General features: G+C 62.5%; 4 protein-coding genes across 10 annotated transcripts; 2 read left to right on the top strand and 2 right to left on the bottom strand.

The window, feature by feature from the left end:
- The first annotated feature begins 41 nt into the window (after nt 1–41).
- CLIC3 (chloride intracellular channel 3) lies at nt 42–3,379 on the top strand. Its single transcript, XM_056352356.1, has 6 exons — nt 42–146; nt 822–931; nt 1,261–1,386; nt 1,523–1,629; nt 1,951–2,126; nt 2,505–3,379. Exons 1-6 carry the CDS (start codon nt 42–44, stop codon nt 2,664–2,666), a joined length of 786 nt encoding a protein of 261 aa, XP_056208331.1. The 3' UTR covers nt 2,667–3,379.
- Nucleotides 3,380–3,652: 273 nt separating this feature from the next.
- On the bottom strand, nt 3,653–6,195 carry PAXX (PAXX non-homologous end joining factor). Of its 7 annotated transcripts, none has more exons than XM_056352402.1 (6): nt 6,086–6,195; nt 5,722–5,913; nt 5,462–5,652; nt 4,856–4,930; nt 4,250–4,466; nt 3,653–4,122 (listed from the first exon to the last, which is right to left on the bottom strand). In XM_056352402.1, the coding sequence occupies exons 1-6, from the start codon at nt 6,169–6,171 to the stop codon at nt 4,083–4,085; spliced, it is 801 nt and encodes a 266-aa protein (XP_056208377.1). In that variant the 5' UTR covers nt 6,172–6,195; the 3' UTR covers nt 3,653–4,082. The 7 variants fall into 7 exon arrangements, with proteins under 7 accessions (XP_056208377.1, XP_056208380.1, XP_056208378.1 ...); XM_056352405.1 differs by having other exon boundaries at nt 4,250–4,343; XM_056352403.1 differs by having other exon boundaries at nt 4,856–4,927.
- On the top strand, nt 6,188–8,506 carry TMEM141 (transmembrane protein 141). The gene is made up of 5 exons (XM_056352407.1): nt 6,188–6,293; nt 6,901–6,967; nt 7,065–7,148; nt 7,349–7,480; nt 8,192–8,506. Exons 1-5 carry the CDS (start codon nt 6,240–6,242, stop codon nt 8,269–8,271), a joined length of 417 nt encoding a protein of 138 aa, XP_056208382.1. The 5' UTR covers nt 6,188–6,239; the 3' UTR covers nt 8,272–8,506.
- Nucleotides 8,507–10,781: 2,275 nt separating this feature from the next.
- On the bottom strand, nt 10,782–21,868 carry ENTPD2 (ectonucleoside triphosphate diphosphohydrolase 2). The gene is made up of 9 exons (XM_056352398.1): nt 21,684–21,868; nt 15,021–15,138; nt 14,379–14,529; nt 13,581–13,740; nt 13,252–13,479; nt 12,622–12,888; nt 12,298–12,417; nt 11,902–12,036; nt 10,782–11,305 (listed from the first exon to the last, which is right to left on the bottom strand). The coding sequence occupies exons 1-9, from the start codon at nt 21,792–21,794 to the stop codon at nt 11,105–11,107; spliced, it is 1,491 nt and encodes a 496-aa protein (XP_056208373.1). The 5' UTR covers nt 21,795–21,868; the 3' UTR covers nt 10,782–11,104.
- Between the last annotated feature and the right edge of the window lie 204 nt (nt 21,869–22,072).

Raw genomic sequence — 22,072 nt, 5'->3', positions numbered from 1 at the left:
GGGTGGGAGCGTGGGTGGGAGCGGGTGCACCCCAGGGAGGAATGTGGGCTGGGAGGGGCCGCGGCTCCAGCACAGGCACAGCCAGCACTCGGCGAGAGCCACCACCCAGTATGGCAGAGAAACCCCAAATCCAGCTCTTCGTGAAGGTGAGGGGGGGTCACAGGGTGCCCGCTGCTGGGCTGGGGAGGGGGCTGGCTGTCTCTGTCCCCTGCAGCGCCCAGACGTGGGGCTCGGGGCTGTGCTCCAGGGCACAGCACGATGCTGCCCGCCCTGCAGGCACGGGGGGCTGCGGGTGCTCAGCCTGGGGCGTTGGACTGGGGCACCCCAGCAAACCAGGGCCCCCTGCCCAGCAGGGTGGCCACCACGGCACCTGGGCTGTCCGGCTGCACAGGGCAGGACAGGGCTCACCCGGGATCACACCTGGGGTGACAGAGCCACCAGCATCGCCATTGCCTTCCTCGGCACAGCCCCTGCCACGTTGGGCTCTCCACAGCCACCCCCAGTGCCACCACCACTGCAGCCCCCAAGCCCTGTCCCCCTTGGCACTGTGGAGCTGGGGCAGCCCAGAGCCCCCTGGGCCACCAGGGCCAGCACCCACCGTGCCAGGCGGGCTGCTCCAGGGTGGGGTGCGGGGCCCCAGGAGCAGGCGGGGGCCAGGGGCTGGCTCCCTGCCCGGCACAGCAGGTGCCACGGGCTGCCAGCGCTCCTGTGGCCAGCACGGGCTTGGCCAGGGCAGGGGTGGCACATACCCTGCACCCACCACGGCTGCCTGGCCAGTGCTGGGGCCAAGTGGCTACTGGGCTCTGCCTCTCCACCCGCAGGCAAGTGAGGATGGGGAGAGCGTGGGCCACTGCCCCTTCTGCCAGAGGCTCTTCATGGTGCTGCTGCTCAAAGGGGTGCCCTTCACCCTCACCACCGTAGACATGAAGAGGTGAGTGGTGTCCTCCACCCAAGGGGCTGCCAGCCCTGGGGCCAGGGCCACGGGCAGGGTGGGACAGCCTTGCCCTGGCGTGCTGATGGAGGGGTGAGATGTCCCCAACACCTCAGGAAGGGGCGTGAGGGGTGGGTACTGTGGGATGCATGGAGCCTCTTGTACCACCGTTGTCTGAACGAGGTTGGGGGGCATTTTCCAGGGCAGGGCTGCCCATGGGTGCACACGGAGGCAGTACCTATCTTGTCCCTTTGCCCAGGACACGTGTGCAGTGTCCTGCAGAGTGCTGGGCACTGCCAGGCAGCAGCATCCATCCCCATCTCCTGCAGGGCGCTGGACGTGCTGAAGGACTTCGCCCCAGGTGCCCAGCTGCCCGTTCTGCTCTACAACGGCGAGCCCAAGACCGACACCGTCACCATTGAGGACTTCCTGGAGGACAAGCTGGGCCCCCCCATGTCAGTGGCTGGTGCTGCCCTGAGAAGGGGCAAGGGGCCAAAGAGGGGCAGGACAGGTTGAGAGGTGGGACGGGCAGACAGCGCGTGAGCCTGCTGGCCCGTGCCTCCTTCCTCAGCTGCGCCAATGTCCCTGCAGGTTCCCCAGCCTGGTACCCCAGTACAGGGAGTCGAGCCTGGCTGGGAATGACATCTTCCACAAGTTCTCCACCTTCATCAAGAACCCAGTGCCTGCCCAGGATGACGGTGAGTAGCTGGGGTGGGGGGACATCCCATCCAACCACCCCTCAGGTGCCACCACCCCAAAGCCCCGTCAGGTCACACTGAACTTTTCCAGCCCCTGCCCTAGGACACCGCTGGGTCTCTCCAGGCGCTGCCCCTCCCCGTGCAGTTCAGCTTTCTGGGGAGGGCAGGGAACGGCACCAGCCCGGCCAAGGCAGGAAAAGCACAGGCAGGCACCACCTGGTGACAGGGATGGGCTGGCAGGAGGCCACAGCAGAGTTGTGGGGCCCTGTGCCCACAGCAGGGCCACGCTCTGACCTGGTGGCACTGTTGCCATCCCTACAGCGCTGCAGCGGAGCCTGCTGCGGGCACTGCTGAAGCTGGACGAGTACCTGAGTGCCCCCCTGGAGCACGAGCTAGCCCAGGACCCACACCTCCGAGTCTCCCAGCGCCGCTTCCTTGACGGGGAGCAGCTCACGCTAGCTGACTGCAACCTGCTGCCCAAGCTCAACATCGTTCAGGTAAGCACGGGCACCCCAGCGCTGTGCCCTTCTCCTTTCCCTGGTGTCCCGATGCCGCTGGCTACACGCTCTTACCTCCCCCTTGGTGTCTGCAGCAACCCTCCTGCTCTTTTGCTAACCCCTGGATGACCCTGGTGCCTCCCCAGCACCCCCCTCCCCACGACCCCTGCCCAGCACGTGCCTTCCCACAAATCTCACTCCCCTCCACATCCCCTGCCGGGTGCTAACCCCTGTCTCGTGCAGTGCCAGGGATGTCCCCTGGCCCCTGCCACGCTTCCTGGCTGCCTCCTGCCTGCAGGTACCAGCCCCACGGGGCCCTCCTTGGCACACCACAGGCATGCAGTGCTGGGCCAAGGCTCACCCAGTTTCCAACCACAGGTCGTGTGCCAGCATTACCGCCGCTTTGGCATCCCCAAGGATCTGCGGGGCGTGTGGCGCTACCTCAACAGCGCCAGCGAAACCAAGGAGTTCAAATACACCTGCCCCAACAGCGAGGAGATCATACAAGCCTATCGCTCTGTGGTCCGCTCGCAGCAGTGAGCCGGGCACAAGCCCAGGTGGGTGCAGGGCCAGGATCAGGCAGCAGGCCAGCACCTGCCCTGGTCCTGCCACGACCACCACAGTCCTGCCTGCACACACTCAGGAGGGCAGAGAGCATGAGCTGTGCCCCTGGCACTCTAATTCCCCCAGCTGGCACCCCTGCCTGAGGTGCCGGCAGCAATCTGCATCGCACTGAGCCTGCAAGTGCGTTCTCACCTCTTGTGCCACCCTCCCTGCCCGAACACGACCCCCCTCAACCTGCCCTGAGGTCCCTCAAGCATCAGGATGGGTGCAAGGGGGCCACGGCCACCACCTGTACCAAAGCTGGGCAACGCTGAGGGCCAGGGCAGGAGCAGGCGGGGAACAGCTGCCCAGAGCAAAGGGCTGTGGGGTGCAGAGAGGGCAGCACGCTCCTGCAGCTCACCATGCCACCCACCAGGTGATTGGCATGAGGCAGGATGACCCCAGGGAGCTGCACCGGGTGAGGGGGACTGGCACAGTAATGGCAGAGCCCTGGGAACAGCGCTGGGGGGATGGCATGGGCGGTGGGCATGGCCCGTGCCCCGTTACCCTGGGTGAACGGAGCAGAGGGCACCATCCCCCAGAACCCTCTGTTAGGAAGTTCTCAGGAGCAGATCTGGGAGAGGGATGGGGGTGAAGTGGGGCAAGTCCAAGCCATGTATCAGAGCTCCTAGAAATCAATAAAAGCTTTGCAAGTGAGACAAGCATGAGTCTGGAGTGACCAGCCCCAGCAGCTCTCCTCCCTCACGGGACTTTGGGAGAGGACTGGGAAGTCGGTGCAGTGCCTAGCAAGGACTGGGCCCATTCTCCCAGCTCTCCAGGGGGCTAGGGAGGCTCTATGATTCACCCACCAGCCTGCTGGCAGAAAGCTGACAGGAGAGTTGAGCTCCTGAGCCTCTGACCCTCCAGGTTCAGCTGAAACTGGCCACTGGCTTCCTGAGCAAGAGACTGACACATCCACACTATCCTGGTTGCCAGAGACCAGCTGGCTAAAACCGCTTTTACTGGCAATAAGTTAAGCACAGGCAATCTTTTTGTTACATGGCAATATAAAAGTTTTTTAAAAACCCCACCACTTCATGGCAAGCAAGGTAGCGAGGTAGCCCCTGCCAGTGGGTAAGAGCTGCAGGGAAAAAACCCACCGCTTCTGTCACCCCTGCCCTGTCTGTTCCCCGCCCCACCCCACCCCGAGGCCCTGCCACTGCACCAGCTGAGGATCTGCTGCATGCTCAGGCCTGCCAGGTGCCGTCTCCAGCCCTCTGGCTCCTGTTCACCCCATCTGTCTCCCTGGGTGCAAGGGGATCAGCAGGTGCAGGGCAGTGAAAACTCCATCAGACACACACAGTGGTCGACCGAGTTCTGTAGGGTTGTCATCGCGGGGAGGGATAGCACAGGTCAGGAGTCCTCAAAATCCACTCCAGACGGTGCCTTCTTGCTAGGAGGAGATGGAGGGAGCATCACAGCCCAAATCCCCACACCCTGCTCCCATGCAGCTACAGAGCAGAGTCCATGGGTTCTCTGCACAGCCCAACCCCAGCACCGCACCTGGGAGCAGCACTTACCTTCTGAAGCCAGGGTTTATGAGAGACTCTCCTGGAATCTTCCTCTTGGCAGGCAAAGCTGAGCCAGCACCCCTGTTCTTCCTGGGGCTGGGGTCTGCCTCAGTCAGTGACAGGCAGGACGGGGATTGCAAAAGATCAGCTAGCTGCTTTGGCAGCCCTGCAAGCCCCTCCATGCCCAGGGTGAGCCTCCAGCAGCCCAGCCTGGCAGGCCCAGCATCTGTGGCGGGTGAGGAAGGGCCAAGCCTGGTCTCCTCTCCCAAAGGAGCAGGGAGCCATAGACCTGCCACAGCCCCCAGTCTGGAAGAGCAGTGAAGCCCCTGGAAGAACAGTGAAGCCTGACCTCCTCCTGGAGGCTAGTGAGCAACCTGTCTGGTGATGCCCAGCATCTGACCTGGGCACAGGGTATCCCACACACCCCAAGAGCCACCGTGCTGAGCCCTGGCCCCTTCCATGCCAGGAAGGGCACCAGAACAGCAGGACAGCTCACAGCAGCCACAGCTGAGGGGACTGAGAGTGCCTTGGAGAGCACACGGACCAGCAGCCTCCTGGGAAAGAGAAGGCAAACAAGCAGTGGAACCAGGGGAGTACCCCCTAGCAATTGCCTACCTGGCAGGAAGAGCTGCTGGCTCTGGGAAGTGTTCTTCTCAGGGCTGCAGGAAGATGCCAGTGTCTCCATCACTGCTGAGACAGAAGCCAGAGCTTGTGACAACACACCCCAATGCAGCATGCAGCACCCCAAGCCTCCCCAGCCAAACCAAGCTATGTTCTCCCAGCACTCCCCCATCCAGGCTGCCGTTGCCCCAAGACCTTCCCTATAGACCCCTAAAACAGGGGCCTCTGTAAGGCGACTCCCACCCACAGAGATGATAGTGGTGTTGGCCATGGGGACAAGGTTGTGTTTCTGCACAGAGACACAAAAACGCATCCTCCGGTCCCATGCAGGATCTCCTCTGCCTGAGACGCTCAGGGGCAGACCCTGGCCAGCTTTGGGAAGCGGCCAGCCCAAACTGGAAAAAGAAGGGAGCACCTTGGCCACCCAGCCCTCCTGGCCACCTCACTGGGGCCCAGCGAGCCTACACCAGGCGGGGCGAGGCTAGGGAGGCACAGCCATCTCCTTGTGGGTGGTGTGTGTGTGATGGTGATGCTGTGAAGGTGGCAGGGAGCTGCCCGCTCTCCTCCTGCCTTCACCCCCATCCGACCCCCCCCCCAGACCTTCCAGGCGTCTCTCCAGGCTCTCGATGCACCCCGCCATGTCGAACACCAGCGCCTGCAGCTGGCTCCTCGCCTGGGCCATGGGCAGCTTGAAGAGCTCCAGGGCCGAGCACCGGGCCTCCTCCCGCAGCTGCAGCGTGGCCTTCCCCTCGCCCAGGCTCAGCGCCGCCGCCCCCCGCCCCAAGGCCTCCCTGCGGGGCGAGCGGGGGTGAGGGGGGCCCCGCAGGCCGCGCCCGGGCCCCCGTCGCTGCGGCACCCACCTGAGCTCCGTGCCGTGCTCCTCCGGCTGGCAGCGCTGAGGAGGAGAGGGGGCACGTCCCGAAGCGGCCGGCCCCGGCCCCCAGCCCCGGGGCAAGCCGGGCCCCCCCGCCGCCCCGGCCCCGGTACATACGCAGTCCAGCGGCGGGCGGGCGTCGAGCTCCCCGGCCCAGACCTCCAGCGCGTCGGTCACACTGCGGGAGGCAGCGGCTCAGGCCGTGCCTGGGAACCCACTCCAGGCCCCCGCTCCCGGCTCCCGGCCCCCGCTCCCGGTCCCCGGACCCCAGCCCCCGCTCCCGGCTCCCGGACCCCGCTCCCGGCCCCCGGACCGCAGCCCCCGCTCCCGGCCCCCGGCCCCGCACTCACTACACGGTGCCGCCGGGGCCGCAGTAGCAGAGGTACCGGCGCGGCCCGTCCCGCAGCAGGCGGAAGGGCCCGGCCGGCTCCGCCATGGCGGCAGCGCCGGAAGGGGCGGGCCCCGCTGCTGGGCCCCCCGAGCCTCGGCCCCCCCGGCCCCGCCATGGTGAACCTGGGGCTGCGGCGGGTGGAGGACAGCGTGGCCGCCAAGCACCCGGTACGTCCCGCCGGGGCTCGGGTGGACCAGGGGGGGCTCTGTGCTGCGTGTGTCCCCGGTACGTTCCGCCGGGGCTGGGGCGGGGGGCTCCGTGCTGTGTGTGTCCTCGGTACGTCCCGTGGGGAGCTCCGTGCTGCGTATGTCCCCGGTACGTCCCGCCGGGGCTGGGGAGGGGGGCTCCGTGCTGCGTGTGTCCCCGTACGTCCCGTGGGGGGCTGGGGGGCTCTGTGCTGCGTGTGTCCCCGGTACGTCCCGCCGGGGCTGGGTGGGACCGTGGGGGGGGCTCTGTGCTGCGTGTGTCCCCGGTACGTCCCGCCGGGGCTGGGTGAGACCGTGGGGGGGGCTCTGTGCTGCGTGTGTCTCCGGTACGTCCCGCCGGGGCTGGGGGGGACCGTGGGGGGGACTCTGTGCTGCGTGTGTCCCCGGTACGTCCCGCCGGGGCTGGGTGAGACCGTGGGGGGGGCTCTGTGCTGCGTGTGTCTCCGGTACGTCCCGCCGGGGCTGGGGGGGACCGTGGGGGGGGGGGCTCTGTGCTGCGTGTGTCCCCGGTACGTCCCGCCGGGGCTGGGGGGGACCGAGGGGCTCCGTGCTGAGCGTGTCCCCGCAGGCGCTGCAGCAATACGCCGCCTGCCAGTCCCACGCCTTCATGAAGGGCATCGGCACCTTCCTGGCAGGTAGGGGCTGGCCCGGCCCCCCGGGGGGCTGCGGGCGGGGGGGGACCCGTGGCCGGTAAGGGCCGGTAACGGCGGCTCGCCCCCCGTGTGTCGGCAGGGAGCGGAGCCGCCTTCGCAGTGCAGAAGCTGGTGGGCAAGAAGCTGCCGTACAGCCCGCAGTGGAGCCTGCCGCTGGCGGCGGGTGAGTGTGTGTGTGGGGGGCTCCTCGTCCCTGCCAGGGGGGCTTTAGTGTCACAGCCCCGCTCCTCACCGCCCCGGGGGGCTCAGGGGCAGCGCACAGGCGGCTGTAGCCCCTCAGAAGCTGGTGGGTGCCTTCCCTGCCGCTGCCCTTAGCAAATGCCCCGGCTGCTGGCACCCACCGGAGCATCGCAGTGTCTTCAGTCGCAGGGTCCCTCGCCAGCTACGTGGTGACTAGAGCTGAGACGCAGAAATGCTCCGACTTCTGGATTTACCTGGAGACAGGCAAGTCGCCACAGGAGCTTGCCATGGCTAGTAGGGCATCTGAACCCACAGGTACGTTTACATCTCTCCCTGCTGCTTTCCTAGGGTTGCCGTGCCTGTTTCATCCCTGCTGCCACAATCTGCTGTTCCTGCCTCATAATTAAGCTGGTGATTGCCAAAATCCCCTTATAAGTCCCACCATGGCACCCCACAGCCAAGGGATGGGAACCGGCGCCTGGGGTGGCAGCAGGGTGAGGGTGGCTGGAGCACCAGGTCTGGTCTCATGGCTCCTGTATCTCTCCGTGCTCTGGGCCCATCGCCTGCGCTGTGGGTACGTGAGCAGGGCTGGTGGGGTGGGAGCACTCACACCTGCCTGCTGCCCTGCCTGCTGCCCTGCCTGCTGCCCTGCCTGCTGCCCTCCCTCCTCGCTGCCCGCCCCGCCACCCGCCCTGCCCGCTGCCCTGCCCGCTCTGTGGATTCACAGAAGCCAGCATGAAGGGCTAGTTTGCTGGAAAAAGGAAGAAGGGGGTAGGGGATGGTGGGGGGCAGTAGACCCTTCCACATCTTGGTTGCTCCGTGCAGTGGGCAGAGCTGGAGGGGCACGAGGACATACATTGCTGGGAGGTTCCCGCAGCTGCTTGCTGCTTTCTCCCACTGCTTCCAAAGCTGGGCTTAGCTGAAGAGGCTTTAAATGCTTCACCAGGGCTCTGTGGTTCTCTGCCCACCCTTGACAAACACACCAGGGTAGTTGGGGGTCCAGGGAGCTTGTTCTTTCTGTTGCAGAAAATCTGCCCATCGCAGAGGACAGAGAGAGCACAGCACTGCCGGTGAGGAGGAACAAGTACGGGGATGTCGTGGAGTAGCCAGCGAAGCGCAGCGCACCGTGCCCATGGCCTGCTTCACCCCTCCCCGTCTCCCCAGCCCGCCTGTGCGTGTACAGCCTGGGAGGCTGGTGGGCTCTGTGGCACTGCCCAGGAGCTGCAGTGAGAGCATGGCGGAGGCATTGTAAGGATTGCTGTCTCCCAGGTGGCCTCCGAACATCGCCCATGGCGGGTAGAATAAAAGTAAAGAGCTGAAAGTGCTCATGGGCAAAGTGAAGGCTGGTGCTGGGACTGGAATTGTTGGGATGCAGGTGGTAAATGTCACCCTGAGGCAACCTCTGCAGTAAATGCTGGAGCAGAGCTCTGGTCCCTCTGAGGCCACAGCTCTCGCAATCTGACAGCACAGGGCTGTGAAATGACTGCAGCCATGGACGGGACGGGACAGGACGGGATGGGGCTGAGCTGGGCTGGGAGAGAGCAGGGCTGTTGCCACGTGCAGTCAGTTTTTTGACCCCAGCTGGTCACAGTGTTCCTGCCCCTGTAGCAGCAAGGCTTTCCTCCCCTGCCTGAATGGGGCTGAGCTGAGCCCTGCAGCTCCATGGCCTCTGGGGATGTCCTCTCTGTCCCTGCAAAGGGGGTGCATGTGCGCCCAGAGCCCTTCTGTGTGGTGCCCACCTTGCTCTCGGGGCCTGTCACCTGGCCAGTCTCCATCCAGATCTGTAACCAGCTGGCCGGGGAATGGTACTGTCTCAAATCCCACATACCCAAGAAGGACACATGGGAAGATAAGGAAGCCACTTTTAATTCTTTTTTTTTTTTTCTTTTTTTTTTTTTTTCCCCTAACAGCAAACTCCAAGTCATGGCCAGGGCAAACTGGCTGCTCCTGGTGCAGCTGAGTTTCTTAGAAGGGGGAACCCAGCCTGGGTTCTGGAAGGTAGCTGGTTTCTTAGAGCAGAACAGCAGCGTTTCAGCTTCAGAGATCAGAAATTCCTCCTTCCATGTGAAAGCTGGAGACAGTCCCTGAGCCTCGCCACGGGAGGGAGTCCCTGTGCTGGAAGACGAGGGGCCCGGGGAGGAAACTGGATTTGGAGGCCCAGAACATCTGAACTGGAATCACATTTGCCCTGTGCAGAGAGATGGGGAGCAGCCAGTGGAACAGCTAAAAGCAAAGTGGCTGCAGGGAACAGGTGGTTTAAACCAGGCATTGTGTTCTGGGGCTCGGCCGGAGCAGGGAAAGGTGTTGGTAAGCGAGAAAACCGGTGGAGCAGAGCTCGTGCTACCTGCGAGAGCGAGAGCAGCAAGAAACTGCAGCTCTTGCTAACACTGCTCCTCTCCCGGGGTGTGTGGAGGAACGTGGTGGGGTGGGAGGCTCTTTCCAGATAGGGTTGACAAGTCAGGACTGGCTCTGCACAACTGCCCAGCAGCTGGATGTGTGCCATGGTAGTGCTGAGCTACCGATGGGTGTACAAACAAATAGCCAACCCTGCGGGCTGCTCTCCTGCCCTGCTTGGGTACCAGAACCGCTCCCCTGGGAGCAGAGGCTCCCTACGTGTTTTCCTTGCATGGAGGCTGTGGCCATGAGCATAGTGGTGAGTGCATGGGACAGTCAGCCTGAGCGTTGCCTGCTCATGCCTTTGGGGTGATGAGTGCTTGGGAAACCTGAACTTTGCAACTGTGGCTGGTTGCAAATCTACCACCTCCAGGTGGGCCTGAGTCTGGAGTGAGGTTTCAAGCCCAGCTTGGTCCATCCTGGGGGGGTTCTCCAGGTGGTTAGAGCGTACGAAGCCACAATGGTGTCTCAGCACTGGGCAGGCTGCAAGGGATTGAGACCAGGCAGAGCCTGACCTGTGGCTGTGTCTCAGTAGACCCCATAAGTGGCTCTACTCCTGTGGGACAGCCTGTTTCAAGAGGCACAGAGCCATAGGAGTGGTTACAAAGATTTATTTCTGATTATAAAAAAGCCCAACCAAACAAACCCAAACCTTTTGCACATTTGCATGTCCCTGTTCTTAACTGGAAATGAAGATGCATCCTCCCAGCTGCCTGGCATGGGGTGATGCAGGGCTCAAATCCTAAAGCAGAGCAAAGCCCCACTCCTGCAGAGAGCCCGTCACCTCTGTACTGGCACAGCCACACGCCAGGAGGCCACGGGGGCTTTTTGTGCCATTGCCGAGGGGATGGAGGGGGCTCGGACTGTGGCAGAGGCGAGTCTGGCTTGGGAACCACAGGAATGGGGAAGGCACTGGGTCTGGTTGGTGAAGTGGGACCTGAGAAGGTGGCTGCTCCCCATGTCTTCTTGTCGCTAAGCCCCTATCCAAAGCCCCTGTGCTGAGGCTGGTGGGAGTCCAGGCCAAGATCTGGCCCTCGGGAACGTGGGTGGGGTTTATGCACCAGCCAGAAAGATGGCATGGGCTCTGGGTGATGCCCGGAGCTCCCTGGGAGGCTGATGCTCCAGGGACAGGCTAGAGAGGTCAGCTATAAGGACTAGCATAAGTAATGTTCCCCATGCACGTGAGAATAAATCCTGCTGTTGTCTGGACTTACTGGTCCAGTCCAGCCCAGGTCTGGTGGTAGAAAGATGCCCCAGGTCTGAACATCCATATTCCGAGCCTGCTCCAGGGTCCATCCCTGAGTAGCATTGGAAAACCCTCAAGCCATTCTCCTGCAGGGTCAGCGGTCCTCTTCTGTCCCTCCCTTTCTGCGGCTTGAAAGCCAGGGGAGGGCAAAAAGGGACAGCTTTCCTTCTGGGACAGGCAGTGTCAGGTATTGAAGGAAGATGTCTCCAAGCACTTGCTGCATCCCAAATGTTCAGGCTGTGGAGACTCCAGCAGGATGGTGCTGGGTCCTGCAGACAAGGCCCACACTGTCCCTGCTGTTAGATTGCACTGGACTTGCTGCGCCGGAGCAGGCAGACAGCAGTTGCCAGGGATGTCAGGGTGGTGACCACAAAGAGCAGGATGAGGATGACCCAGTAGTTGTACAGCATGCTTTTGTGGGAAGAGGGCGTCTCTGCTGGGATCATGTTGGTGAGGTTCAGCATGTAGCCCAGCGCCCAGCCGATGGAGGTTTCTCCTGCCTGTGGGGACAGCATGGCATGGTCACCACCCTGGTCAACCCAGCTCCACGGGCCTCCAAGACCTTCCAAGGACCACTTCAGTGTCAGCCCAGTGGAGGAGAGGGGTGTGGGGGAGTCCACAGCACCCTGAGCCCTCACTTGCCCATGGGTCCAGCCAGCCCAGGGATGAAGCAGTGACCATCCCGTGCTGAGCTGGACTCGCTCGATGGGAGCAGGACTCTGTCCGCTCAGGCCAGCCATGATCTCACTGCCCATCCCATGGCTCATGCAGGTGAGGGCACTTGGCAAAGGTGGGATCCCTGAGATAACTTCCCAACAAGCCTGAGCAAAGAGTTCAGATGGCTGATGTCTCAAGGGCCAAGGAAGGACCGGAGGACCTGACTCCATGACCACCCTACAGTCAGCTCAGCTCATTTTTTTTCCATCTCCCAGAAGACCTACCCAAAAACCTGAGAGTCCCATGCTGCCCTGTTCCCTGAGATCTTCCCTCACACTGCTTGGCTCTTTCTTGGTGTGGGACCATCTTCCCTGCAGGGCTTTTTGGCTTAGCTCCAAACAGATACCATTGGATGGGGGTGTGCTCCAGCGTTACCCACCTTCTTTTGGAAGGCAATGTTGGGGAAGGAATGGTTGTTGAAATTGTAGCCTTTGGTCATGAGCAAATAAACAAATGTGCTGACAGCGCAGTAATCCGGCAGCCTCTTCTCCAGCTTGGGGGCTTTCTGGAGCAACTGGATGGGATACATGGAGGGAGAGAGAAAAGGGGTCAAGCCAGTAGGGTCCAGGCTTGGTTTCTGTGGCCTGAAGCTCTCAGTAGTTGCATCTGTCTGGCCAAGGTGCTGCCCATACCCACCTGACCCTCTCCTGGTCCCATGTGGGAGCTGTCGCCCACCTTCCCCCTACTCTGTGGGTGCCCGGACACCCAACCCCCTCCAAGGGCTGCTCTCAGAGCCTGGGTGATGCCCCACATGAAGTGGGCTCGGGGACCCCACCTCACTCCAGCTGGTGGCACAGATAGTCTCAGCAGCATCCTTCAGGTCACTGGGCAAGCGCACGGGTCTCCCCATCACTGTCTGGATGAAGTCCACCGTGTAGAAGAAGGCAGAGAAGGCCTGATGGAGGAAAGGAGGCAGCTGTGGGACAGGCTGGGAGAAAACCCTCTCACCACGAACAGCCACTCTGACCAGCGTGGTGGGCACAAGCACCCACCCCTGCAGAGCTGGGGGTCTGGCTTTGCCACCACGTGATGCCAGGAGGCTGGGGACACCTGCCCACCCAGCAGCCAAGCCACCACCCCACTCCACGCCAGGACTTACGATGAAGTTTCCTGAAACCTCCGGCTGGAAAATGCCATCAAAGGAGCAGCGGGAGAAGGAGCAGGTGGCGAAGTTGAAGAGCTTGCTGACATGCAGAGTGCAGAGGCTCCCATTCCCGGTGCCGACCACGGTGACAGTGGTGTTGAGGGCAAAGCTCGGCCTCTCCTTTTCTGTGCAGGGGCTGTCGTAGACGCTGCTCAGCAACAGGCTCTTGTGGTAGCCTGTGGGCCAGCAGGGATGGGAGACAGTTGCTTGGTACCTCTCTGCCTGCCGGAGAAGCAACGCACGGGATGTGTGGACTGTACCATAGCCCTGGTACATACATAGCATTGCTGCCTGCCTGCCTCCGTTTCCCTACTGGGGAGGGGAGCTTGGGCAGTGGGACACAGAGCTGGCATGATTTGGGACGTCTTGGCTCTGGCTGAGGGATGCAACAGCTTATGGATAGGGTGGGAGGAAGCTCTGGGACCATGGGGGCAAAACCCAGCTGCTGGCTGGGGAAGGTGTGCAGCCAGCCTCACAGGGCTGTCCTAGAACCAGGGCTGGGGGACACCTCTGTATAAACACCCATGTGAGGAGGTGACTGTAGGGTGGTGACAGCCAGCATCCCTGTCTAGCACATGCTGGTACCTGGAGGAGCTTTGAGAGCAGCCTCTTGAGAACCTGGTCCCTTCCGTAGCAGAGGAAGCTGTGCGTGTACACTTTGTATGCCTGGCCATACAGCTTCAGCATCACCTCGTTTCTGGGGTCTTCGATGGTGTCCCTGGTTTCAAAGGTGATCTGTGTAGAAGCACCCCCAAAGTCCATGGCCCCCAGGGTCTTCTTCTGGGGCTGGATCCATTCCCCAAGCCACCCACGCTGAGCAAGGAAGACAAGAGTGGGCATAAGGATGTTGATGAGCTGCAGGACAGCCTGGCCACCACAGCCATCCCTGCTGGGCACCACAATCCCCTGCACACCTTGATGAAGTTCTCCAGGAGGTAGTTTGCGGTGACCCAGCCAAAGACCCCTTCCTCTTCCCCCGACAGGATCTTTGCCCCCCGGAAACTGAAGGGGTACGACTTCAGCGTGGCTGCCACGGCACTGAGGACGGTGTCCGAAGCCTGCGGGTTTGTAATGCTGCGGGCCAGGCAAGAGGGCAGGGTTTCAGGACTGCGCCAGCATGCCACAGACGGAGCTCCCACTGCCCACACAGCCCTTGGGGCCCAGCACTGCCATGGCACACAGGGCAGGAGGCAGGTGGGTCCTCATCCCGGTACCTGTAGGGATGTCCCCTCAAAACCCCAGCTAATTCCCCTTGCCTCTGCCAGGGAAGGAGGCAGGCAGCAGGGATGGAGGTGTGCTCCGTCCTCCTGAGCCATACCCGTGGGTGAGGGGGGCATGACACAGGGGCCTCCTCTGTGTGCTTTTTCAGGGGGTAATTCTCACTGTGTCCCATCAGGCTGACAATGGGTGCAGGGGGCGTTTCACCCTAGCTTGCTAAAAAGCCTGGGTGGGTTATCCTGGCGCTGGCCCCACGCCAGCCCCTTTTCAGCCAGGGATGTGCTGGCTGTGCCCTACAGAGCATCTGCTGCTCTGAAAGGCAGGCAAGGGACATAGAGCCGGGCAGCTGGGCGGGTTATGACCTTCCCCTGGCAAAAAGGCAACGTCACAGCTGTCCTTCACCATCTCTGCCCCTACCATGGGTGGCGAGACAGCAGGGTGGCATAGCAGGGTGCCCCAAGCAGGGTTTGAGGCCAGGCAAGCTGAGCACTCACTTGAGCAGGCGCATGCCGGCTGTGGCGCCCAGGTAGAGTGGGGTGCCCGCATGCTTCTCCTTGGGCACGTCTCTCAGAGCCTGGTTCAGGCAGTGCACCAAGCTCGTCCCAGCAGCTGGAGGGTTGGAGCTGTAGCTGGAGATGCCAGGACCTGCAGAGAGAAAACAGCATTGCTCCCTGTGGGTGGTGGGATGATGCTCAGTGGGAAGATGCTTGGTGGGCAGCTTTGTCCCTCCCAGGCTGTTCAAAAGGCAGGCACTGCAGGTTTCTGTGGGCATCCAGAGTCCAGCCCATCTCCCTGCCCATGCCGCATCCCCTACTGGCTGACAACCTGGGAAAGGTTGCTTAAAGGTAGAGTGGAAAACCATCCCTCCCTCTTCACTGGGCTAGGCAGGGATCAGTTCAGTGCATGCCATGAAAACATAAACTACAGGCATGTATAGCTGCAAGCCTTGGGGAGAGATGGGGAGGTTTTTGGGAATAGAGCTGGACTCTTTATAACACCTCTCGCTGCGCTGGTGAATGCACGGGGAGGAAGGTGGGCATGGTGGGGCATTCACACCATCACGGTGCCCTGCCCATGGGGGATGTGACAGACCCTGCCACCAGCCACTGGCCCGTGGGGACTGGGACAGCCCTTACCCTCCACATCACACATGCTGTGCTCGCTGACCACCCCGGTGTTGTTCTCCTTGTCTGCAGGCCACTTGTAGACGAACATGGCCGTGTGAGAGGACCCGGCGTCCAGCACGATGCCGTACTGCAGGAAGAGGAGGCAGTGGGTCAGTCCCAGAGGCTGGAGACCTCCCCCCCCAGTTGCCCCAGGCCATCCTGAGGGATGACACTGGGGCTCAACAACCCGCTGTGTGCTGGTCCTGCCCCGGCAGTGCCCTGGCCAGCAGCTTCAGGAGCATCCTTGGCAGAGGTGAGCACTGCTCAGCCTGGCGCTGGCATGGCCTTACCCACAGGGATTCCTGCCCAGGATGCAGCTGGGAGCGAGTGGTCTGCTCAGACTGGGATACTGGCCGCCCCAGGATGCTGCTTGGCACAGCACTGGGACTCTGGCCTCTTGCGCACGGGGACCACCTTGAGCACAGACCAGGAGGCTCTTCAGCTCTTCCCCTGCTGCTTGCTCCCATCTCCCTGCTGCATCTCCCCTGGCCAGTGGGCATCCCTGCTGAACCATGCTGGTGGGTCCCTGGGGCCAGCAGGGGGGCTGGGACACCTGGGAGCTGCCCCTCCAGGATGCAGCTCGCCAAAGACAGGCAGCCAGGCACCTCGTCCCTCCTGCCCTTGTATGGCTGGGCCATTCTCTGCTATAAATAACCCCACTCCCTCCTGCCAAACAAGGCTACCCAGCTCCCAGGGAGGGGCTGCCCCAAGCTGCCTTCAGCCCCCCCTGCCCCGCTCCCCTGGCAGACCCCTCTGCATCACCCTCAGCTACTCGCGGGCTGGGGGCTGCCTGCACTGCCCCCCTCCTTGCCCCACTGGAAATGCTTCGCTGCTGGAGAGGAGGCCGTGGGTCTGAGGGTGGGGGTGGGGGTGAGCAAGGTGGGATCCAGTGGTTGCCCCAGTTGAGCATCTCTGGGGTGAAACCATTCAAGGCTTAAACGTGGCTTATACAGAGGGGCTCTGCCTTGCCCAGAGCCAGGTGGACCCCCAGGGCTGGGGCACCTCGTCTCCCTGCCCAGCACCTGGGAGCCACCCCAGCCCTGCCTGGTGGGTGCCCTGGTCCCATTCCTGTCCCCATCCCCATCCCTGGCAGCCACAGAGCAGGCTCCAACCCCGGGTGGCTGCAGGGCTGGGTTTTGGCCAGCTCAGGCAGCAGAAATAAAGTGTCAGGGCACAGGCAGGGACGCCTGGGGTTCCTGCTTATAGGCAAACCCGATTCCCATGTGAACCCATGGCCCCACACCAGCAGTACCCCCTGCTCCCCCAGGGAACCATTTAAGATGGGTGACATCCCCCAGCCAGCCTCCCCCAGCTCTCCTTAGCTGTCAGTGGCTTGCCACGTGCCCTGGGCCAAAAGCTACAAGCCAGTGGAGCATCCCCCTGTGAGGCCAGGCGGGCTGGTGTGCCATGGCACTAGTGTGGGGGAGCAGCTCTCAGTGATGCTGAACCCTGAGGAGGAGGCGGAGGGCTCTGACAGCGCACCCACCCCCCACCAGCTGCCACTCCAAAGCACAAAGCTGGGGAGCAGGACCACAGTCTGGGCCATTTCTGGGCTGGGGTCAGTGCCCTGGACAGCCTTGGGGGGCTCTCAGCCCACTCCCCTACCCAGCGTGACCTGGGCCATATGCATCCCCTGGCACTAAGTGTCCCCGCAGTCCCTTCTCACCATAGCACCCTCTGCCTCACCTGCCCCCCATGGCCCCGCGGGCACTGCCTGCACCCCAGACGGGCAATCACCTGCCAGGCATGAGCACAATGAAGGATGCTGAGTCTGCCCCAGCGAAGCTGCCTGTCCCATGGGACACCTGCTGGCATGTCACCACCGGCTCCCATCCCACAGCCCTCTCAGCATGTCCCCTTCGCTGTCCCAGCCCTCACGAGTGGGTGCTGGTATCCCCATGAGGACACCATCCATCCCCAACAGATCCTCTGTCCACCTCTGCCACATGTGTGCCCATGTGCCCTGTGGCCACCACACGGGTGTCCTCCGCACCTCCCCAGATATCACCTGGAGTGACATAGCATTAGCAGGGTGACAGCACTGTTCCCAAAAGGAAAGCATCGACAGGTTCATTCCCAAACCCGAGGCTGAGCACAGCCAGGTCCCCGGGAGCGGTTTCCAGCCCCAGGATGACATGGGAGGCTGCAGCCCACACAGGGGACGAGGCGGGAGATGGGGATATCTATGGAGTGGCAGGGGCTAAGAAATGCTGGAGCAGGAGGCAGCGAGGAGGACTCACAGCACCAGGGACACCTGGAGCCACACACCAGGAATGGGGACAGCCCAGGAGGAGCAGTGCTGGGGATGCCAGACCAGCTCCATGGGAGGAACAGACATTGGAGACATGGCCAGATCTGGGCTGGGGGAGTCCCATGTGCTTGTGGAGGTGGAAAACCTGGTTCAGGGGCTTTCCTCCATCACCAGGGCTGGCTTGGCTGTGCCCCGCTGCCAGGCCCATGGACAGCTGGCACGGGGGTGCACGTGTGGGGTTGCATACATGGAGGGGTTACAGATGTGTGTGGGTGCACCTATGCAGATGCACATGTGCAGGGATGTGCATGCATGGATGCGTCACGTGGTGTGCGTGCCTGCAGGTGCGCACATGGGTGTGTATGTGCATGGACATAGGCACGTGTGTGCAAGTTCAGGGGTGGAGGTGCATGCACGCGGGTGTGCATGGGTGAGGTGTACACGCACATAGGTGTGCTGACATGTTTGTGTGCTTACGGGTGCATGTGTGTGTGTCTGTGCATATGTGCATTTAGGCGGGTGTGCATGCATGCGTGGGCACACATGTGAGTGTGTGCCTGTGTGGGCACGCATTGGGGGGGGGTGTGCCTGGGGCAGCCGTGCTGCCTGCTCAGGCCCAGGGAAGCAGAGCACACGTGGTTGCAACTGCGGCTCTGTCACCTGCGCAGGGTGGCCAGCAGCGAGAGGTAGCACTGACCCTGCACCCAGGGCAAGCCCTACAGGGAGATGTCGCATTGGGGGTGACAGTGACACTGCTGGGGCACGTTGCAGAACCAGATGCCCCCACGCAGCTGTATCCCGGCGCCCTTGGCTGCCAACACTTGTGGGTCAGGGTGGGTGTCCCTCCTCTCAGACCCCAGCCTCCATGCGGGCACAGCCTGTCGATGCCAGGCGCAGGGCAGTGAAGATGGGCAGCAGCCCCAGGACTCATGGGCAAGGGACAGTCCATGGGACCCCCTGACCGGTGGTGGCCCAGCCCCAGCAGTGAAGGCAGCAGCACTCGGGACCAGCTGAGGTAATGGCGTGCGGCAACATGAACGGCTGCAGCATGGTGGGTGCTGCCAGCCGCAGGGAGTGCCCGGCGCACAGCCAGCCGCCACCGCCACAGCTCGCTCCCTGGCTGCCCCAGCATGAGAGGAGCCGCTGTGGCCTCCAGCCAGCCCCCCCCTGCCCCGCTCCTGGGGGGTACAGGGTTTTGCACCCCAGCCTGTCTCTCCATGGAGGAGCCATCCTCCCTGGCAGTGCTGCTGGCGCTGAGCAGGGGTGGAAGCCACATGCACAGGCATGTGCATGGAAAGGGGCCAAGGCAGACCTGGACAGCCACGAGGGTCCCCAGGGATGAAGGACAGGTCCTATCCCCTCCTCCAGACCTGTGGGTACGCGCATGCCTCCAGTACCCACATGGGAATCAGATATGGGGTCACCACAGCAGGGCTGCAGTGGTGCCAGCCCCTGCCCCTGCCCTACACCATGTCCCTGCCCCAGCCCCTGTTCCTGAGTGCCCGAGCCACTGTGTCACCCAGCACACAGCAAGCCACTGTGTGGGCACAAGCCGTGGCTGAGCAGGAGGGTTTGCAGCAGTGTGGGGGGCACAGGCAGGTCATCTGCAGCATCCCTGCAGGTCGGAAGGCCCAGGAGGGAGAAACCCGGCTGAAAGCCCATCTGGTTAGTGATTTGCCGCGTAAGCACTGCCCTCAGCTCTTCCAGCCGAGGTGTCCTGTGCCTGCCAAGGAGCAGGCTGGAAATAAGGGCTGGAGGGACATAAGGACGCTCCCGCACCAGCGCCTGGCTCCCACCATCCCTCTCATCCACCGTGGCATGCTTGGCTGCCAGTGCCCTGGGGCTCGGTAGGGTCTCGCATGTGTGTTGGTGGCCCTGGCCCCAGCCCGCGGGACGTTACCCAGCCCCAGCATCTCCTGGTGGCACAGTGATGACAGATTTTTCTAACAACAAGACACCCTGACCTGGTGATGCCACAGGGCTGGGGGACACTGAGGTCGCCGGTGTGACCCTGCAGTGGAACAGTGTCCCTGTGCCACCCTGGCTCCGCTGCCTCTTGGGTCACCCGTGGCCCCGTGGGCTCTGCCCCACCACAGCATCACTCCATCGCTCAGCCCAGCCTCAGCCAGGGCTGCTCAGTCCCGAAGCCCCTTCAGAGGGGACACAGAGGGTGGTGATGTCCCCAAAGACCATGGGGCAGTGAGGTCACAGGTAGGACTCAGGGCTCCTGTGCGTGCATGGCTCTGCCCAGAAACATCCCACAGCCCAGGGGAGGAGGCAGAGGGGGCCACCGGGAACTGCCCGACTCACTGCAGCCTGGCACTGTGCCCTGTGGCCGTGCCTGGCCCCCCAGCCCCATCCCACGGGCTCTCTGAGCTGCCCCACAGCGCAGCAGGGGCTCAGCCCTGCCCCACAACATCCCACCTCCCTCAAGGGCAGCAAGACCTGGGGAGCTCCCAGGTCTGCGGTGGGTTACAACAGTTTCCTTCCTGCTGCGGGAAGGCAGCTGGCAGGGGGAGAACCCAGCAGGCTTTGTAGTGGCCGGTGAAGAGCTTTGCCAAAAAAAGGAAAAAAAGGTTGTCAAGGGAAGGCAAGGTCTCCAAGCCATCAGGTGGCAGTGGCATAAGCCCCGCTCCGGACCCATGAGGGAAGGGGAGGGAACACAGTGCTCCCAGGATCAGTCCCTCTGGCACTAGTATAAGTAATCCAGGGTATTTTTAGGGCTATATTCCAAGCAAAGGAGCTGGAAAGGGAAGACGTGGAGCTGTAGCTCAGCAGTGAACAGTGCTATCGCCCAGCAGCTGCTGCTGCTAATGTGGACCAAGCCAGCAAGGACCACACCTCGGCTAGGCAGGTGGCAAGGATGTGCCCAGGATCTCCCACAGCAGGACCAACCTCCTCTAAATCACGTTGACATGCTTTGGGCTGAGTTAAATTAAGACAAAGCTTTGCATTCCCAAAAAAGCCCTGAGCTTTGTGCAAAAGCAAACCCCTCCATGCCTGCCTGGTGCCAGCCCCACGGGAACAGCCACCGCCAAGACACTGGTGCTGAGCCCCAGTAGGCAGTGCCTCACCACATGCACCGTGCTGGACATCACATGTGCTTGGCACCTCCAGGAACCCTGCAAGACCCCAAGTTCCTGGGCTGGGTGGCATAGCCTCAGGCAGAGCAGGGCCAGGACCCATGTGAGTGTTTGGGGATGCTCAGCACCAAACCCCAGCGCTGACTTGCAGACCGAAAGGTGCTAATAGCCAGAGAGAGAGAGAAAAAGCACAACAAATGAATTTCTGGGAATGCATTTGGCTTAAAGACAAAGTTCCAGCTTGGAACCAGGAAGAAAAAAGGCTTCTGAGGCCAACCCAAGTGCTGCACATAGTGCTCTCGGTACCAATCCATCTAATTCCCCTGTGTCCCAAGAGACAAAATCCATTTTGAAACCAGCTCAGGGCACTGCTCAAGGTGCCCCAGCACATGGCAATGGGTGGCAAAGTTGTCACAGGGAAAGAGTTAATCATTGCTAGTTATACTAACAGTGGCGAGTACCATCTTGGCTAAGCCAGCTCGTTTTCTCAACCTAATCTTTGTTACATCTGACAAACATGGAGGCAAGGCAACACATCTGGCATTCAGGCTGGCTCAGAAAGTTTCCAAGCAAATTGCTTGGGATGAAAAAAAGGGGGGGTTGGGTAAACCATTTTCCAGGACAAAAGCCCGCTCCCCACAGAACAGCTTGCTCCATCACCGAAAAAAAAAATGACTTTTTTAAACCAAAAGACTTGGGCTGCAAAAGAGTCAACTGGAGGACTTGGCCAATAAGAAATTGTTCAGAAACTTCTCTCAGCATCGGAATTTACAATGAAAAAGAAAAAAGAAGCCGCTCATTTTCATAGGGAAGTGCATTTCTTGCCTGGCAGTGCTGGCTCAGGTGATGCAGCTGGGAGCCCAGGAACACGGGGCGATGCTGGGGTGTGCAAGGGCAGACCCAGACCCGGCTGTGGGAGCAGATGCTGACACAGCTGCTCTGGCCTGGAGGACCACATCCAGACGCCCCATGGCTATTTTTTCGTGTGTCTAAAAGATTCCTCGCTGAAAGCACAGGGCTGATGTGCTGAGGCTGGGTGGCCAGGCGTCCCTGCAGCCGGGGATCTCGCTGCCAGCCTGACGGCAGGGGCTGCTCCCTGCGACCCCCACCCCGCAGCTCGGGGACTCCCCAGCCCCAGTGGCCTCCTGTGACGCTGGGGATGCCCAGGACGCCGCACCCTCCCCCGCAGATCGGGGTGCCCGCTGCGGCTCCCCCAGCCCCCGGCAGCCCAAGTCCCCCCCGGCGCGCGCTGTCCCCGTCCCCTCGGTGGCCGGTGCCCCCCGTGCCGGCCTCGCTCACCTTGAACTGCGGCGGGCCCCGCATGTCCCCGGAGCCGAGGCAGAGCAGGAGGATGCCCAGGAGGCAGCCGAGGGAGAGAAGCAGGAGGATGGCGGCGACCCGGCGGGCCATGGCGGGACCGGAGCGGAGGCAGGTGAGCGGCTCCGCGGCGGCTGCGGCGGCTCCTGCTGCTCCTCCTCCCCCACCGCCTCCTCCTCCGCCTCCTCCGCCTCCTCCTCGCCCGCCTCTCCCGGCTGAGTCACTGCCGCCCCGGCCCACCCGGGCGGGACACCGGGGCTCCGCCGGGCTGCGGGGGGCCGGCCCCGGGCTGCGGGTCCCGCTGCTGCCCCGGCCCCGGCCCCGGCTCCGTCCTGCCGCTCCGCCCGGGCATCGCCCCTGCCCCGGGATGG

Source organism: Falco biarmicus, chromosome 9 (assembly GCF_023638135.1).
Source record: "Falco biarmicus isolate bFalBia1 chromosome 9, bFalBia1.pri, whole genome shotgun sequence".
NCBI lineage: Eukaryota > Metazoa > Chordata > Aves > Falconiformes > Falconidae > Falco > Falco biarmicus.
Note: the sequence above shows the minus strand (reverse complement) of the source record. Positions and strands in the feature narration are given on the sequence as shown.

Excerpts from the sequence above, each read along its gene's own strand:
- CLIC3 (XM_056352356.1), top strand. The coding sequence starts at position 42 with ATGTGGGCTGGGAGGGGCCGCGGCTCCAGCACAGGCACAGCCAGCACT. Across the intron at positions 147-821 it reads AAATCCAGCTCTTCGTGAAG|GCAAGTGAGGATGGGGAGAG; the intron begins GTGAGGGGGGGT and ends CTCCACCCGCAG. Across the intron at positions 1,630-1,950 it reads AGTGCCTGCCCAGGATGACG|CGCTGCAGCGGAGCCTGCTG; the intron begins GTGAGTAGCTGG and ends CCATCCCTACAG.
- PAXX (XM_056352399.1), bottom strand. The coding sequence starts at position 6,171 with ATGGCGGAGCCGGCCGGGCCCTTCCGCCTGCTGCGGGACGGGCCGCGC. Across the intron at positions 5,653-5,721 it reads GAGCACGGCACGGAGCTCAG|GGAGGCCTTGGGGCGGGGGG; the intron begins GTGGGTGCCGCA and ends CTCGCCCCGCAG. Across the intron at positions 4,931-5,461 it reads CCTGGAGAGACGCCTGGAAG|CAGTGATGGAGACACTGGCA; the intron begins GTCTGGGGGGGG and ends CTTCTGTCTCAG.
- TMEM141 (XM_056352407.1), top strand. The coding sequence starts at position 6,240 with ATGGTGAACCTGGGGCTGCGGCGGGTGGAGGACAGCGTGGCCGCCAAG. Across the intron at positions 6,968-7,064 it reads CATCGGCACCTTCCTGGCAG|GGAGCGGAGCCGCCTTCGCA; the intron begins GTAGGGGCTGGC and ends GTGTGTCGGCAG. Across the intron at positions 7,481-8,191 it reads TAGGGCATCTGAACCCACAG|AAAATCTGCCCATCGCAGAG; the intron begins GTACGTTTACAT and ends TTTCTGTTGCAG.
- ENTPD2 (XM_056352398.1), bottom strand. The coding sequence starts at position 21,794 with ATGGCCCGCCGGGTCGCCGCCATCCTCCTGCTTCTCTCCCTCGGCTGC. Across the intron at positions 13,480-13,580 it reads TCCTGGAGAACTTCATCAAG|CGTGGGTGGCTTGGGGAATG; the intron begins GTGTGCAGGGGA and ends TTCCTTGCTCAG. Across the intron at positions 12,037-12,297 it reads GTGCCACCAGCTGGAGTGAG|TTGCTCCAGAAAGCCCCCAA; the intron begins GTGGGGTCCCCG and ends TATCCCATCCAG.